The sequence below is a fragment of the Monodelphis domestica genome, chromosome 2, assembly GCF_027887165.1.
Source record: "Monodelphis domestica isolate mMonDom1 chromosome 2, mMonDom1.pri, whole genome shotgun sequence".
Taxonomy (NCBI): Eukaryota; Metazoa; Chordata; class Mammalia; order Didelphimorphia; family Didelphidae; genus Monodelphis; species Monodelphis domestica.
The window spans coordinates 415,071,747-415,090,149 of NC_077228.1; the positions used below are offsets into that span (position 1 = coordinate 415,071,747).

An 18,403-nucleotide genomic window follows, 5' to 3' on the forward strand; every position below is an offset into this window, starting at 1 on the left:
CTGGCCCTGGGTTTATTTTACTGCTATGCAATCTAAAAGATGCTATGCAATTCCTTTTCCTATGCTCCACCCTGCAAATTTTCTCTCTTCCAAGTTGTTGTGTCCAGCATTTTTAGTTATACCTTATAGCTAGTAGCTGTTTAAGAAAAAAATGTTTATTCAATTGAATTTGTTGTTGACCTTTTTTTACTTTAGAGATTAAAGAACTAAATGACTGAGCCACTATCATTTCAAAAGAGGGAAATAGTGAAGCCCCATATATAGTACTAGCTCTTGATAACCAAGGCCAATATTTAAGTTTTAGGAGGCTCTATCTATGCTTCTCTGCCTTTTCATTTCTGTCAAGGTCTCTTTATATAGCAATGGTTTTCCCTTTGAGTTGCTGAGATTTGTGTGTATCTTTTTTTTTATGATTGTCATTTTTTTCTTTCCGACCTTCCTACTCTGCTTTCTTTTTTCTTTGTTGTCCTTGTTATTTCTCCTCTCCCCTTGCCTCAGAAAGACCCCTTCCCTCCTTCTTTAGAGCATCGATTTAGAACTTAGGAATTCATTATCCTAAAGACTTGTTTTACAGATCAGGAAACTGATTCCCCACCCTTTGAAATGGAATTATATTTCAAAATATGTTTCAGGTTTTTACCCTCTGTTTTTATTTTAAAAGTCAAATGACTGTAACCCTTTAAATCCAAATCTAGTTTTTCATATTTATAATTAAGTATTGGGCCTATTAGATCCTCAGCAGCAGCTCAGTTTATGTGGGATACATATTTCAGTGACTTGTAGATTTGTAGAAACTTCAAAATCTGAAGCCAAGGCTATTGAACTTTCTGCAGAGTTGTGTGGAATCTCTGGTTGTTTTCTTTTGTGTTCCAACTTAAGTAGTCCTTGCCAAATGAGTTTTCTAATATTAGGAACATTTAATTATGCAGTTTTCTTTAAGGTCAGTTGAGCTGGTTAAGCTTTGGTTTAATTTTGTATCAGTTATTTGTTTTTTACTGAATTTGTTTCTTTAGGATGATTGCTGTTGTTATCCAAGAGAGTCTTGCCAACACTGTCAGTTTAAGGACTTTTTACTCTCAATCCACTGAGCCACCTAGCTTCCCCACTCCTTACCATTCTAAAGTACTTTTGGACCCTCAGTTAAGAACCCTGCTTCTAGGCCATCCCTTAGAGAAGGTAAGGACTTGCCAAAGGATACAAAGACAGGTAAATAGCTCTAAGTACCTATACTATATACATGTAGGGAGGTGTGACAAGGAAATCACTTTAAAAGACTGATATATATTAATTTAAGGTCGCCAAGGAATTCAGCTATGTAATTCCTAAATGAAAACTCAAGTCAGCAGTCAACCTTTTATGGAGTTTAATTACAAGCAGGATGAAGAAAGGTATTAGAGAGAGAGAGGGAGAAAGAAAGGGGAGAGAAGGGAATAGGGCTTAAATACCCCTTCTGTTAGGCTGGGCCAAAAGGCCCAAGCCCTTAGATAGCTGAGGCAAAGAAAGGAGATCAGTCCCTATTACTCACGTGACCAAAATGGAGAAACAGTCTCAGGGGCCTCCACCTCCAGCTTCCTTCAGAGCAGCTTCCTTCAGAGCCAGCACAACCTCTCAGAGCCAAAACCTCTCCAACCCACTCCCCCAGTCCTCAGACCCCGCTATCTTTAAGGACACCATCCCAGTTCCCTCCCCTCAGTTCTCACATCTACCAATCACTGTCCATGTCTTCCCTGTGCCAATGGTGGCTCTAGCTTAACCCAGGACCGCCCAGAGGTCTGTGGCTTTGCACATGTCTGTTGAAGGTCATATTCTCAATAATTAAATCTTGATCCTTTGCTACAGCCCTTCCTAAATCCTGTTACCCTGAGTAGGGTAGAGATTGGAATAATTAAATTTTGATCTATGCTGCAGCCCTTCCTAAATCCTGTTAGGACTGAGTAGGGTGGAGATTGCAATTTCCAAGACTTGGTTCTGTCATTCCAAGTATCTCCATTGTATCAATTCTAAAATCAATCATGACTCAAAGAAATTCCTGTTCTGTGCTTAAGCATAGGTCAAAGCCCTTTCCATTGTTCAGCAAAAGGTTTCTGTCCTAAAGTAATCTTAAGAAGGGAGGAGGAGGAACCTCCCATGCCAATGGGGTTCACATTCCAATAGAGTTCCCATTATCAATAGGAAATTTTTCAAGTATGAAATTTCCCAATGGTGAAATTTCCAACATTTATAAGTCTAAGAAATTTTAAGGTTTACAGAGGCAGTAAACTGACACAAGAGTTGCTTATGATGTTAATGGGTTTGACCCTTGGCCAGTCACTTAACCTCTGAGTACCTTCAGGAAATTCTTTCTGAGTGTAAGTTGCAAAGAAAGTGCCAATCCACATTGGTAGATAAAATTCCTTAGCAGGAGCTCCTTGCACCAATGAAATCACAGCTCTAGTTTAAAAAACAACTACAACTCTGTGTAAATAGCCCCCAATGCATGGTTATAGGAGGTGCCAAAAATCTGATGCTTAAAAACCTTTAGCATTTGAGCTCCAGTCTACCTTTTGGAATATTTCTTATATTGCCCTTTTGCACTATCAGTCAGTTGATAAACATTTATTAAATGCCTATTATTGATCAGGCACTGTGCTAAGTACTGAGGATCCAAAAAGAGGCCAGGCAGTCCCTGCCCTCAAGAAGTTTACACTTGATATTTACTTCTAGTTGTTCCCAACATTTAGCATCCCCCATGTTTTGAATATACTCCCTTCTTAATTTTGCCCTTTTTTGAGATACCTTGCTTCTTCAAGATACAGCTCACATTTTACTTCCTATGAGAAACTTCCTAAAACCCAGTCTCTCTCTTCTCAAATTACTTTGTGTTTACTCTGTGAATGTTAGATCTTCCCCATCCCCACCCTCAGCGTATCAGCAAGTAAATGGACTTTGATTGATTGTACGACATGTTTGTTCCCCAGTTCTTACTCTGGTGAAAATCAGTGATATGTTTACTTGTATAAGGAATGAACATGAGGCAGTCTTATAGGAATGCTTTTCTGGTTATATAAGATGAGAACCTGCCTTCTTTAGAATCATTTTTCTCACTTGTATTGGTATTACTTGATCATGGATAGCATTTATACATGCTTACCATATTTTACTTCTTGCTTCTCTGTGGTGACTTGTTTTTTTAAAAAAAAAGATTGGACCTCATTGAATAATGTCATTTATCAGAACAACATACATAGATCTAATTATTTGCTATTCCTAAGTTCATGGATATTTACCTGTAGTTAGCTAAAAACAACAAAAACCTCCCTCCCTCCCCAGAGAAGGGGTGGCCATGAAGAATGAGAGCAAAGCGCTGTCTCATTCTATATGTATTTTTGGCTCTGTTGCAAAACCTTGATGGTACTTTTTGCCTTATCAGGCTAAATGATAGCTTTTATCTCAGAACAGACATCAGCATGAGGCTCAGCGTAGTGTAACATGAATGGCAGTAAGTGTCCATCTTGGTTGACTTGTCTATTTTGTTTTCCTCAGAAGCACCTTGTGCCACGCCACTCATCTGCAGCTTTGGAAGGCCAGTTGATCTGGACAAGGACGATTACCAGAAGGTGGTCTGCAACAATGAGCACTGCCCCTACAGCACCTGGATGCATCTTCAGTGTTTTTATGAATGGGAAAGTAGCATCCTGGTTCAATTTAACTGCATTGGCCGAGCTCGGAGCTGGAATGAAAAGCAGTGTCGCCAGAACATGTGGACCAAGAAGGGCTATGATCTCGCCTTTCGCTTCTGCTCCTGCCGCTGTGGACAGGGCCACTTGAAGAAAGATACAGACTGGTACCAGGTGAAGCGGATGCATGATGAGAAAAAGAAGAAGTCCATGTCAGAGAAGGGCAGTGGGAGGCCAATGGCAGAGACTGGGGAGGAGGTAAAAAAGTGTAGGCCTCTTAACAAGGCCCAGAAAGGCCTGAGTCATGACCTCCCTCGGCGGCATTCCATGGACAGGCAGAACTCCCAGGAGAAAGGGGTCAATGCGGGAGGCTATGGAGTGCGCTCCCCCTGTGGTTCTCCTGGCCAGTCTCCCCCTACAGGGTACTCTATTCTCTCTCCTGCCCATTTCAGCGGACCTCGATCCTCAAGATACCTTGGGGAATTTTTAAAGAATGCCATTCACTTGGAGCCTCACAAAAAGAACATGGCTGGTGGAGGCATGTTCCGAAATGCTCACTTTGACTATGGGGCAACTGGCTTGCCGGCACACAGGGGTGGGCACTTTGATGCTCCAGTGCAATTTCTGAGGCGACTTGACCTTTCAGAACTCCTTACTCACATCCCTAGGCACAAGCTGAACACTTTCCACGTAAGGATGGAAGATGATGCCCAAGTGGGCCAAGGGGAGGATCTACGGAAATTCATTCTTGCTGCCCTTAGTGCCAGCCACAGAAATGTTGTAAACTGTGCCCTTTGCCACCGGGCCCTTCCAGTATTCGAACAGTTCCCTTTAGTGGATGGAACCCTGTTTTTAAGCCCATCAAGACATGATGAAATTGAATATGATGTTCCTTGTCACCTTCAAGGTATAGGTGTTAGTTCGCCTTGCCTGCTTTCCCTTTTTAAAGACCAGGAATTGGTTTTCTTTGTCTCATCTTAGATATTGTTATGTTGTTTTTAGTCAGATACTGGATAATATTTGGATGTTTGTTGTTTCAACTTTACCCAATGATATAGTAAAAACTTGATGTCATCCTTTCCAGCACAGGGATATTTTCTTAGTGGGAGAAGGTCATTTTGTGTTTATGTTCTCCAATGAAGAGAGATTTGTTCAAGGCTGCTGGTGTGTAGCAATTCCCTTTTGATCGTGTGAGATTTCAAAGAATGAATTGAATGGCTTACTCTGCAGCTTGCAGGAAATAAGCTGCTGTTGCAATTTTTTTTTCTGTCAGTGTCCCTGGAAAGCTATACATAATAGGCTGCTTTAAACTCTTCATTTCATATCATGGCATATCAGGATTGAGGAAGATGAGGGCTGGAGAGGCTTGAAGAGGTTTTAAGTCTGGTAAAGTAGTCTTAAGGATGCCTTGGGGAGCAGGGATAGCAGAATTTAGGACTATTGAGGACTATTGAGAAAATGGCTTAAGAGAAGCTCTTTTTGACTATTTGTAACCTGCAGAGACTTTTTGTTTATTCTAGACCTCAAAGGAAAAATCAAAGGAATTCTCTGTATTTATGGAACCTACCATTTCCAGTAGAACACAGATAGGTGGAATTAAGGCGGGGGTGGGGGTGGGGGTGGGGGGAAGACTATTGAGAGGCTGCAACCTCACAAACAATGTGAGCACATGGGTGGGGCTGACCTCTACCCTTTCTTGTTAAGAGTGGTCTTTTTATTCAATTAAATAGTTACTGAGTGCCTGTATTGTACTAGGTACATAAACATAAGACATCACCCCTGCCCAGTTTTCCCAAGGAGAGAAGAATATATTTGGGTAGAGCAGATAGATACATATAAGGTGGATTTGAAGTCAGAAACTCTTTCACTTATGTGATTGTGTGATTTTAGGCTTAACTCTCTTGGCTTTGGTTTCTGCATTTCTTAAATGAAGGGATTGAAGTAGATGACATTTAAGGGCCTTTATAGAACAAAATCTGTGGTAATATGCCTCTGATTCCAAGTAATAAAGAAATAATGATAATGCAGAGAAATTTCAAAATAAGTAATTATATCCCATTGTAGTCAGGAAAGGCTTTTTCTTGGCGGTATGATTTAAGTTGGACCTTTGGTGGAAGGTAGGGTTTTTGGGTAGAAAGGTAAGTAGATTGAGAAATGGAAGCCAGAGGAGAGATATGGTAAAATTCAGGCAATTTTTAGGAAATTTGAGTAGATGTTTGGCTGAAGTAGACCTTTTTTTTTTTTAAACCCTTACCTTCTGTCTTTGAGTCAATACTGTGTATTGGCTCCAAGGCAGAAGAGTGGTAAAGGCTAGGCAAAGGGGGTTAAGTGACTTGCCCAGGGTCACACAGCTGGGAAGTGTCTGAGGCCAGATTTGAACCTAGGACCTCCCGTCTCTAGGCCAGACTCTCAATCCATTGAGCTACCCAGCTGCCCTCCTGAAGTAGACCATTTTTGCAGAAGCAGAGATATTGGAAAAGTATATTTGGGGCCATTGTAGAGATCTTGAATGCTAAGCTAAGAAATTAGGATTTTATCCTGCAATTTTTGGGGCACCATTAAGGGTTTTTGAAAAAGGAGTGGTATAATGAAAGTAGTATTTTGGCAAAGTTAGTCTAGTGGCACTGTACAGAATGATTTGGTGGAAAGGAGAGAGAATGGAGGTAGATAAGAGGCTAGTGCATTAATCTAGGCACAAGTTGATAAAGATCTAGAATTAGGGAATTTAATATGAATAGAATATGAATAGAAAGGAAAGGTTAAATGTCAAACATCTTGAAAGAAGAAATTACAGGAATTAATGGCAGGGGATGAAAGAAAAGGAGTAAAATTCTAAGATGTCTAGCCTAGAAGACAAGGAAGAAGGGTCGTATCCCCTAAAGTAATAATGTTAAATCTTCAGGCATTTATTAAATTAACTTCTATGTGCCAGGCACTGTGCCAAGTTCCAAATATACAAAGAAAGATAGTAAAACAGCCCCTGATTTCAAGGATGTCACAGTCTAATGGGAGAGACAATATGTCGCCATTTATGGCCAACAAGATATATGCAGGATAATAATATGTGTTAAGATTAAGGAGTACTTGTGGAAAGGCTTCTTGTAGAAAGTGACTTTGACTTAGATTTGAAAGAAATCAGGAGATGGCGATCAGAGAGAGTTCCAGGCACAGGGGATAGTTACTAAGTCACTTTTCACTAAGTGCCTAGAGTCAGTACATAAGAGTTTCTTGTTCAAGAAACAGCAAGAATGCTGGTTTTAAACTGGATCATAAATATGTGGAGAAGAGTGGGTAGAAGATTTGTAAGGTAGGAAGAACCAGATTATGAAGAATTTTAAAAACTTAACAGGATTTTGTATTTGATTACTAGAATTTGTCATATTTAGGGAGATATGGTCAGACTTGTGTTGTGGGAAGATAAATTTGACACTTGAGTGAAGGATAAATAAGAGTGAGGAATGGTTTAAGTCAGGGAACGCCAACTAGGTTATTGTAATAGCCTGGGCTTGAAGAGATTGGGGTATGGACTGTTCCAGGGTGATGGCGGAATCAGAGAAGTGAAAGGAACAAGAGAAGTTACAGTGGTTTGAAAGACAAGTTCTGGTAACTGATTGGATAAGAGGGGAGAAATGGGAGAGTAAGGTCTTTTAATGAAAATAGGAGTCTTGTAATGAATTTAAGGATTTTATTATGAAATTATATATAGGTAGAAGAAGGAAGGGGAAATGAGAGATTGAGAGAGACAGAGAGAGTACTCTTAACTTTTCCATCCAAGACAGAGAGAGCTTGAGAGAGAGATTGATTTAGCCCCCTCCTATACCCTCCTTCATTTTAGGCTGACATTACATTCAGACTGACACCAGGTATGAGGGTCATGGACAGGGGATGACGTCACATTTGCTAGACCAGAGAAGGATGGTAAATTTCCTTCACACGAAAGAAAATAGGATAAGTTAATTATGATAAAATTGTTTCAGATATCAGTGTTAAGACTGGTACCTACAAATTTGTCAGTAGCACGTGTTAGCATTTAATTTTCAAATTTAATGGCTTTTCCTCAGTCCTTATCATTCTTGACCTCTATATAGCATTTGGCTTTGTTAATCACCCTCTATTGTTGGACACTCCTAGATTTTCCTCCTACCTGTTTTTCTGTCCTCTATCAGTGGCCTTACCAACTAATGATATCAACCTTTGAGTTCCTTTTTTCTTTAATACAGTGATTCCTAGATCCCTATATCTAGCCCTACTTTTCCCCAGGCTACAGACTGGTAGGAGCAATTCCTTCTGGACATCTCAATGAGTATTTTTTTTTTTGCCAAGAAATTTAGACATCACCATGTCTAAGATAGAAGTCATTAAACCCTCCTCTTTTCCAATTTTCACTATTACTATAGAGCATACTTTTATTTTTTGAGTCATCCAGACTTGAAACCTTAGTGTTATCCCTGACTCTTTTCTCACTTGTTCCACATAGCCAGCCTCATACCAAAGCTTGCCATTTTTACTATTACAACTCTTGTATACAATATCTTTGCTCCACTTGAGTAGTCTAGTTCCATCCTAGTTTGGCTCCTTTTAACTATTGAAATAGCCTTTTAATTGGTCTTCCTCCCCCAGCTCCCTTTCCATTCCAAACTCTTCTTCCATTCACCTGCCAGTGATTTTCCTAAAGCCAAGACATGTTCAGGTCACTCCCTTATCCCAAGCCCAGGTAAATGTCAGGCTTCTTATTACTTCCTAAGATCAAAATAAGGTCCTTTTAAAAGGCCTTCACAGACTGACCCATTCCTATCTTTACAATCTTCTCATACTTTATTCCCTTCCATGTATTCTATGCTATTGCTACACCGGTCTGTTTGTTCCTCATTTTTGACATTCTCCTCATCTCAATTTATTTTTTTTTAACCCATACCTTCTGTCTTGGAATCAAGATTGAAGAGCAGTAAGAATTGGGCAATGGGGATTAAGTGACTTGTCCAGGGTCACACAGCAAGGAAGACTGTGAAGTTAGATTTGAACCCAGGACCTCCCATCTCTAGGGCTCATTTCCTTTAGAAGTAGCTATTCTACAGTATTGGGATGCTTCTTATTAGCTCTACCTCTTGGTTTCCCTGCCTTTGAGTCTCACCTTACATCCTGTCTTCACTAAGAATCTTTTCTTGATGTTTCTATCAGACCCCACTACTTCCTTCCCTTTGAGATACCTTCCATGGCCTTGGTATCTTGTATGGACCTAATTATTTACATTCTTACCTACCAGAATACATGTTCTTAGATGCTTTTTGAGATCTTTCTCAAATTTTTTAATGTGAGCATATGGAGTATTGGAACTTTGCCATCCACTATACCACTTACCGTGCTAAGTAATGCAATATCAAGCCAAATGGGGCTTGGAGGCTGGTTCTTCAATACTAATTACTAAGAAGATATTGTACTAATACTGTTTTATCTATAATGGAGGTGACAGTGGCATAGCAAAGCTTCTTTTATTTATTTATTCACTTATTTATTTAAACCTATTGAGTTAGGCATTGGGGGTTAAATGACTTGCCCTCGGTCATACAACTAAGAAGTGTCTTAGTTCAGATTTGAACCCAGAACCTCCTATCTCCAGGCTTGACTCTCTATTCACCATCTAGTTGCCCCTATTAGCAAAGCTTTAGATTATTTTATCATATGAGGAAGCTAGTCCCTTGAAGATAAGACCTGAATTAGAACTTTTTTGCTTGGATTCCTAGATGTGTTAGGCTACTTGTGTCCTTTTCTTGACAACTCTGCTCTTCTTGTTGATATGGATCTTCATAGCACATACTGACCACATGCATTGATTGAAATATAGGGAATTCTGTTAAAATCAAGGTCAAATCAACCTTGCAGATTGTTCACTTATGTAGAATGCTCTATTCATTAGAGGAAAATCCTGTTGAATATTTGAAGACAAATAAATAGTTGAAATTTGGAATTGAAGAGGGAGAATGTACACAGAAGAAAAACAGGAATAAGATTTACAAGGAAAAAAAAAAGGTCTCAGTTTTCCTCATCTGTAAAATGTGAGGAAACGGTACCAGATAGTTTTCTAAGGTCTTTTTTTACCTCTGAATCTATGAGACTAATTCCCAGCACCCAGAGTAGTGCTTAAAATATAGTAGACAATAAATGCCTGTTGACTGATTGCTGTAAATCATAAAAAAATTATAACAGCAATGAAAAAATATGGAAGGGAAATGTACAGTAAGGAATTGTTGACTATACCACAATTTTTGGGCTCTTAAGAGTTTTGGCCAAGAGTACAAAAGATGGTGTTGATCTTTTTTTTTTTATTGCAGTACCTCTCATTTTAGGGCAATACCTAAATCATTGATTGATAGGATAGTTTTAGACCACTACCCCTTGTAAGTGATATTTACCTCACTGGATTGTTTTTATGATAAATAAGATCATTATTAAAAGTGTTTTGCAAACTCCAAATACCATATGAGAATTATGCAAAATAGGTACTACTGGCATTATCCCTGTTTGGCAGATGTGGAAACTGAGGCTCAGGGAAGTCAAGTGACTTTTTCATGGTCATACAGTTATTAAGTTTTAGGGATAGGATATGAGCCTGACTCTTCCTGACTCTTTAAGTTCTTCACTTTGTCCACTGTGCCACTCACTCATTGCTTAGGCCAAGTGAATCCAAAGATCTCAGTTTTGTCCTTCCTATGGTTAGTTTTCTACAGAGATTAGTCATAAACTGAAGTTCTTATCTTAGCTAACTCTTTCAGATCAAAGGGTATGGGTAAACTTACCTGAAACCCATCATTATTTAGAAAAGCCAACCTAATTTTGCACACCAACTCAAAGCACATGGCCTGCTGATGTGGTTGTCAGCCTTGCCATTCAGTTACAAGAGGACATCTTTGGGGCACATGATGCATATAACTTATTTTGGTTTTATGTTTATCTGGGCCCATGAAGTTGAACTTTTAAAAAATATGCCCTAAAGCTGTGTGGTAGACAAATGAAAGCAACATTTTTCATTCTAAGAGGGAAAAAAATTTTATTTTAGAATATGAGTGACTTCAAAATTTTTTTATTTTTTATTCACAGGGAGGCTTATGCATCTGTATGCTGTGTGTGTAGACTGCTTAGAAGGGGTTCATAAAATAATCTGCATTAAGTGTAAGTCTCGATGGGATGGAAGCTGGCACCAATTGGGCACCATGTATACCTATGACATTTTGGCAGCCTCTCCATGTTGTCAGGTTGGTATCCCTCTTGAAAAGAGCAGCAAATTACATCAGCAACTTCTTTTTTGTATCAGCTTTTTGGGGCTCTGTGGGATTACTGCATCTTCTGAAATCTCTTTGGTTTCTACTCTTTGGGGAGGTAGGAGAAATATGAAGAAGCAGCTTCAGTAGCTTGCAAAATGGTGCTTTCCCATTTTTAAGAGTCAAGGAAGTTTATACTAATCATTTCAGTGTGTTTCTGGTGCCAGTGAGGAATCCTTTAATCCACTGGCATCCAGAGAGTAGGAAAAGATTAATATAAATGAATAGATTTAAGTAATTCATAGAAATGTTTAATTGGATTGTTTAGAAATATCTTTGTTAATTTTTGGTACTTTAAAAATAATTGCTGTTTAAGTGGCATCTTCAAGTAGTTGCTACTTAATGGGAAGAGAGGTGTTTTTTTTCTTTTAAATTTTTATTTGTAACTTCATTAAAGTAACTTTATGTAACCTTTTGCTAATGACCAAATCTCACTCTTCTAAGAAATAAAATATGATTCTAAAAGAAAATGTATTTTCTGTTAGCAATTCATCAGAATATAGACTTCTATATTTGTGGGAGTTCCAGGTTGGCAAGATTCTTCAGCTTTAATCTAAAGTTCAGAGGTTTCCTTAGGAGAAACATGATAAACAAAACTCCTTTCTCAAATGAACTCTAACCCTATAATAAATAGTCTGAGATCCGAGATAGTGATTCTACTAAGCTTTCTCCAGGAAGCTACAATATTTATAGTGTCGAAAATCTTGAAAGTTCATGGAGAGTCTAATTCCTCTCCTATCAGAGGTAACTAATTAATTAGCCTTAAAGTATTCCAAGTAGAGGAGCATATTATTAAAAATCTCAAAGGAATTAGATGTTATAGCCTCTCAATCACAGACACAACTGTACTTAGTAATTTAATAATCTAGTGCTTCTTCCCTGGAATTCACTCCCTTTTAGAATCTCTTGTTTCCTGAAAAAAGCCACTCAAACAACATATTCCTCATGATGCTTTTTTTGGTTTCCCTCAGCTATTAATTCCTTCCCTGATTAAAATTTACCCTTTCTCTATTTCATGTAAACTTATTTATGTATTAAGTCCTCTTAAGTAGATGCAAGTCCTCTGAGGCCAGGGATTGTTTCATTTTTATTTTCAGATTCTTAGAACATAGCATTTTTTCTGGCACCCAGTAGGTGCTTAATAAGAGTAATGCTTATTGGCTTCAAGTTTATTTAAGAAATATTTTGGTGTAATATTAGCTCTTGTGTCATATTTTTAAAGTGTACAAAGCACTTCCTTCACAATAATTCTGTTAGTGGAGGCATTATTAGTCTTTTTTTGAGGTGAAACCAAGGTTTAAGGAAGTTAAAGTAAATGAAAAGAATAATGAACAAGATATCCAAGAATCCAGTTTTAAATACTTTTGCTGTCACCTACTTACCTGTGTTTTCTTTGAGCAAGAGTTAAGAAGCCTGGGTTTGAAGCCTATTATCAACTGCTTGAAATCTGTGACTTGTATTTAAACTCTAACTCATTGAGTATCAAACTTATAAAAGGACCGTAGAAATTATCTTGTTCAGTTTTGTCACTTCTCTAGGGTTATATAATAATAGAGCTGGGATATGAACCTATGGATATACTTTTTACTCTTTAACTCATGATATCTTTGTAAGTTTATTGTGAAATTCATTTAAGATCATCTATGTTAAAATGATATATAAACTATAAAGAGCTATACAATTGCCTGGTATTACTATCATGAGTCTATCTAAGCTATTGCTGGTGCTTGAATTGAGACAGATGAAGAAAGGATTTATTTGTATCCTTTGAAGAAATAAAAAAATATTATTTACTTATCCTGCTTGTAAGATTTTGGCATTTGAAAGAATTTTAGAAGCTAAATTAGTCCATTCCCATCATTTTTTAAATGAGGAAAGTGAAATTTATTGGGGGAAGCCAGTTTGCTCAATCCATATAAATTGGTCAGAGAAGTCATATCTCTGGTTCATGGCTGAGCAAGAATTAGAACTCAGCCCTCACAAGAGTCCTTTCTACTTCCCTAAACTGCTAACCCTACTGAAGGTGACGGGATTTTTTTCAGGCTAAAAACCCAAATGGACAAATTATAGCTTCAGATTGCCCTCCACTATTCATAGCTTAATAGCTTTCCTAAGTATAATCTAAACTCAGATTTTCCTTTCCTTTTTCTGTGGTGAGGAGGAAAAATAGCTAATTGCCACTTTGCCCATTAGTTTTGCATTAATTAACTCTTCTTTGTAAAGATACTAATTATATGTCATAACTTGTGAAGGTGAAGATTGGTCATTCTATAAGCATAGCATTTTTTAAAAAGTCATAACATGTGGTGAGAGAATGACCAAAACAAGAAGAGGACAAATAGAAACATTTTCTTAGACTCAACAGTATTTAAAGATATGGGTGTGTTTACAGGAATTTTAGTCTTACAGATGGTTACATTAGGGTTCTTAGCAGGCTATCTGTTTTGGTTGCTTTTGCCAATGAACATTTTTAGTATGAACCCATCTCAGTGAAGGTTGTAGTTACTGAGATTCTCTACAAGTAGGTTCCTTGCAAATCCTGAATTTTTCCATTAAGTTAGTTGACTTCTTCATGCAAGGTCCCTGTAGAAGAGATTTCAGACCATAAAGGCCATTGTATTTTACAAAAGAAGGAATAGAAGTCTTGAAAGACTGAATGATTCATCCAAAGTCACTCAGCTAGTGAGTGTCTGAGGCAGTAACTGAGCCCAGGCCTCCCTGACTCTAGATTAAAAGTATTGAAAAATACAAATATGAAGCTTTCCAGAATTAAATGACTCATTTCTCATATCCTGTGTGGTTTTCTGGGGGTGGGGAATGGGTAATGCATATATCCTCCATTCCAGAGGCAGGAAGCTTAACTTAGTTGCTTGCTTTTGTAGTTTTGTGGGTCACACTTATCAAGCACTTGCATTTTTTTTAATGGAAAGAAAACAGAAAGTTTCTACTCAAAAGTCTTTCTCTTTCCCCTTGCAGGCCCGACTGAACTGTAAGCACTGTGGAAAGCCAGTCATAGATGTACGGATTGGAATGCAGTATTTCTCAGAATACAGCAATGTTCAGCAGTGCCCACATTGTGGGAATCTAGACTACCACTTCGTGAAGCCATTTTCTTCTTTTAAAGTTCTGGAGGCTTATTGATGAAAGCTTTGCTTTAGTAATAGCTATTTTATGGGTATTACTACTTTATTACATATCTTTTATAGGAAACACTCCGTGACATTGGTTTCTTTTCTAATTTAAAGAAGAATTGTTTTGGGATGTGGATGTTACTAAAACTGGAGACTGACCTTGCACCCTCCTTGACACCTGAGTGTTTAGTTAGTGGTCAGGGCCTGAGCCCCAGGGAGTAACTGTGAGTTTATGGGAAGGGGGATCACCATCACTGATTGTCTCTGATAGAGCTTTAAGTTAAGAGGTGACAGGGAGGGTGGGAGATTTTAGGGAAGGGATGGTGTGGGGGTAAACTGATCTCATGGTAGAGTCCAGCAGTTTGAGGAGGTGGGAAGAAGCCCTTACTAAAATGATAGACAGTTCCAGCTGATCTATTTTCAGATTTTCCCAGGGGTTTGGGAAAACTGTGTGACATGTGAATGTAAATCTGTGCCAGGAGGTGAAACAGTGTTTTGAGTTTATATCTTGGCATAGTGCTTTGCAGTAAACATTGACACGAAATTTACCTTCACTGACAGATCATTTGGAAGTAGCCTTGGTGTACTGTTTCCATCAGTATTGTAGGTTAGCAGTCAGGTCAAGTGATTTCTACTGGAATTAAGTTCCAAGTTACAATACATCTGTTTGAAGCTGTTTGTGGTGCAAATATTTTTGGTCAAGGTTTGCTCATGACCTAGAGAGCATATTAAATGGCATTACTGATGCACATGGGTTCAGGAAGGCAGGACTGCAGAGCTGTGTGGTTAGAACTCTTGTCTTCAAAGTAGTTTAAAATGGCTTTTAAGTTGGAGAATTCACCAGTAGTGTGATCTTGACAAATACAGATTTGTACCAGTTGCAAGATAGAAGTCACATATGGTGTCTTGCCAGTGAACTTCATAGCCTTGATCCTTAAACATGCTGGTGAACTTCATAAGATTATAGTCAGTGCCATACTTTCCAAAGAGTCACTTATGGCCATGTCTTGCCTAGTTAATGCTGAGCCTTCTAAAATTACATATTTGACCAGATTTGGGGTGGGAGAGGGCATATTTAAAGGATGTTAAGGGAAAAAAGGGCTAATATTTCTATTTGGGGTTTATCCTTTTCACATGGGGGAGTTATTCCTATTAATAAAAGGTGTACACTAAAATGTTATTCTTATAAGAATTTTTGCAATACCTCGTTGGCTTTACTAGAGAAATATTAAGCATTTAGAAAGTTGGCTTTTTTTGTCTTTCTAAGATGCAGATTTCCATTCAGGATTTCTAATTAAATTATAAAAGCCTTAGATCCCTGTTAGTGACATTAAAAGGAACCTTAGCCCCCTCCCCCCCCTTTTCAAAACTATAGATTCTGACTTAGAATGTGCTTTTTCAAAAATAATTTGCCAATTTCAAGTGTGACCTTAGAAATTTGGTCATTTCAAGTGTGTTGAAGTAAATATTCCCAAAGAACACCAAAAACATTGTTTATTTGAACATTTTGTATTGCTTAATCAGTTTATACTAGTCTTGTGTTCCAGAGGAACCACATTTGGGTTTTCACATAACGTTATTGAGACTTTACTGCCAGAGAGTTGCAGGTGTACTACAGACAACACTCGATCTTGGGAGGATCAGAAGCATTATTCCGTGCCCATTATCTCTATGTTCTGTTTGATTCTAAATGTGCTTTGCTTTAGCCAGTTTTGGTGGTCTGAAAAATGTTTCACCACAGGGAAAATACTTGAAATGTTTATGAGAGGCCAAAGACTGTACTTAAGTCTGCCAATATTTGATTGAACCAAAAGAGGTTTATAGGGAGAAGACTGAATATTTGGGTTTAAGGCACAGGGCCATAATTGTGAATAATTTTGATGTTGAGGGCATCAGGTGCTGAAACCTAAATTTTTAACAACGTCTTTGTCTTAAGAATACCATTTGGACATTGTTTCAAAGCCTAAAGAGTAAAGTTTTTGCAGTGCATTTCTTTTCCCAACAAAGACTTTAAAGTGAAACCTGCTTATAATAATCCTATGGGATAGATTAAGTAAATCTCCAAAAAGCCATGTTTTTTTCCTTTATGTTTTCTTTTTCCCAGACGTTTGAAAAACAACTTGGCAAGTTTTTAATATAATTGGATAAAAATCTCCTTTTTAGCCTTTAATTTTAAAATGAATTCAGCTCAAGTCAACAAACATTTATTAAGCACTTACATGCCAAGGTACTGAAATGAAATCAGGATACTATAGATTGTCTTATTTTTAGACAGATTTATATATTATCTTTTAGTTGGAAAGATATTACAGACTACTGTTCTTGAATCTTAAAGATACAATTGGCTTTCAAATTGTATATGGTTGCCTAAAAGGAAATTCTGCTGTTTTGGAGTATAAAATAAAACTGGGGTGCAGCAGCATTTGGCAAATATCTTGCCAAGGAACTAAATTTATTTTCCTTTACTTTCTCATAAAGTAAATTATTTGAGTTATTTCCTCATTGACTAGCATTTTGATGAGAATAAAAAATATATCCACTAAAGATGACTCTTTTTGGGGTAGAGGTGAGAGGATTTGGGAGCGCAAGGTGTAATGGGGTAAAGGAAAAGTATTAAAGTACATGATTACCTGAGAAATGCAGTTTCTTTTTCTTGGGAAGGTAGAGAAGGATGACATTCTGAAGTGAAACATCTTTTAAGTGCAACCATTACTTTCAAGACGCTGTTTTCTTTAACATTTATCCCTTGGCCTACGATGGGTTTTCATATAGATGCATCATGAATAAATAATATTGTGTTAGTAAATCACAGTACAGGGGAGAAAAAATAGTTTTGGGGTCAGATTCTGTTTTTCTTTTCAGGCCAACCTCTGTCTCACTTGCTACCTCCTTCTGAAGCAATAGAGACCCTATGCTTGTCTCTTGAGGTAGACGTTGTATAATGTAGCCAACTGGAATACCAATCTTATTTTTTACTGAAAGTACCTCTCCTCTCCCATTTCTCCCTAACATACACCAGACAACACTCAAACATCCAAAAAACTACCTTTAATTTCCAGTACTATTTAATAGCTCTTTTTAAGAAAGGTTGATGGTCTGACCTGCTTGGACATAGTAATTGATCCAGACTAGGCTGGTACCTAGATTTTGGGGGTACCTAGAACCAACAGATACCCTCATGTATAACTTCACAGAGCACCCAAAAGATAATAACTGACCTGCAGAAATCAATCCTTCATTTAATCCAAGAGCCTCATTTCAAGTATTATCCGGATTCTGCTGTGCTTAGATCAGTAACTCACAGTTTACATATCTCTTTGATCTAATCATAACTGGCTCCTTTGGTCATTTTGATTGGAAATGGAGGGGTGGGTGTGGGTGGGTGGGACACTGGGAGGGGGAGGGAAGTGCTACTACTGTTCAGTGTGGATATACCTGCAGCAGGATGTTGCCTAACCCAATTGATTTCCATTTACTGCCGACTGTTCTTACCAGGCAATGGAGAGAAGATATAGTGGATGGGCACCTTTAAAACCAGCTCAGAAATGTGTTCTTGTCAGTAAAGGTTTCTTGTCAAGATGTCTTGGATTGCACTTTCACAAAGGAAAGACAATGTATATAGCAAATGAATGTTGATGAAACGGAAATGTTTGGTTATGGTACTGTTGTGTGTGGTATAAGAGGATCTCTGTTTGTGATCTGTCTGTATTAAAAAGTAATAAAGTTGCAAAAATCTCTCATTGTTGATTCTGTGAATGTGCTGTCTTTTTTTCTTTTGGCATGAGAATTTTGAGCAAGGCAGTTTATCTGATCAGAAAAGTGTGAAGAAAAGAGTTTCTTTGGTTTCCTGTCATTTCTTTGGTCCCTGTCCGTGTAACAATCATTGTGTAATGAAAGAACTTGATGGTGTACTTTTTCATTGTAGACAAAGGAGAACCTAGCTGTAATTAAGCTCTTTGCAGTCCTTTTGTTGTATTGTCTTCAAGAAGCAGATTGCCTGAGACATCTCAGCCTCCTAAGCAAAACCCATCCAGACCTATAAAGCAGTCTAGAGTCTTATGGCAAGACAGGGACTGGGTTCATGAGACAACTCTTTTCCACTTCAGGGTTCCAAGTGGTTTTTCCTTGCTCACTTACTACAGAGAGTGTGGTAGGGCTTTCATCAGGACCATCTTGATACTTGGAAGGTAATTACTAAGAATGTAATCATTGTAACAAAATTCCATTAATAAATGTGAAGAAAGGGAAGGCTTTCCCAGAATCTAAAGGTAAGTCAAGAAAGCAGTGAGATGAGTAGAAG

General features: G+C 38.0%; 1 protein-coding gene across 1 annotated transcript in view; it reads left to right on the plus strand.

The window, feature by feature from the left end:
* Positions 1 to 17,848, plus strand: part of HECA (hdc homolog, cell cycle regulator) — a 50,012-nt gene extending 32,164 nt beyond the window's left edge. The window contains exons 2-4 of the mRNA XM_001370281.4: positions 3,523 to 4,563; positions 10,752 to 10,906; positions 13,949 to 17,848. Of these exons, the coding sequence (XP_001370318.1) occupies positions 3,523 to 4,563; positions 10,752 to 10,906; positions 13,949 to 14,113 (1,361 nt within the window). The 3' untranslated portion in view covers positions 14,114 to 17,848. The remainder of the gene's footprint in view (positions 1 to 3,522; positions 4,564 to 10,751; positions 10,907 to 13,948) is intronic.
* Positions 17,849 to 18,403: the final 555 nt, after the last annotated feature.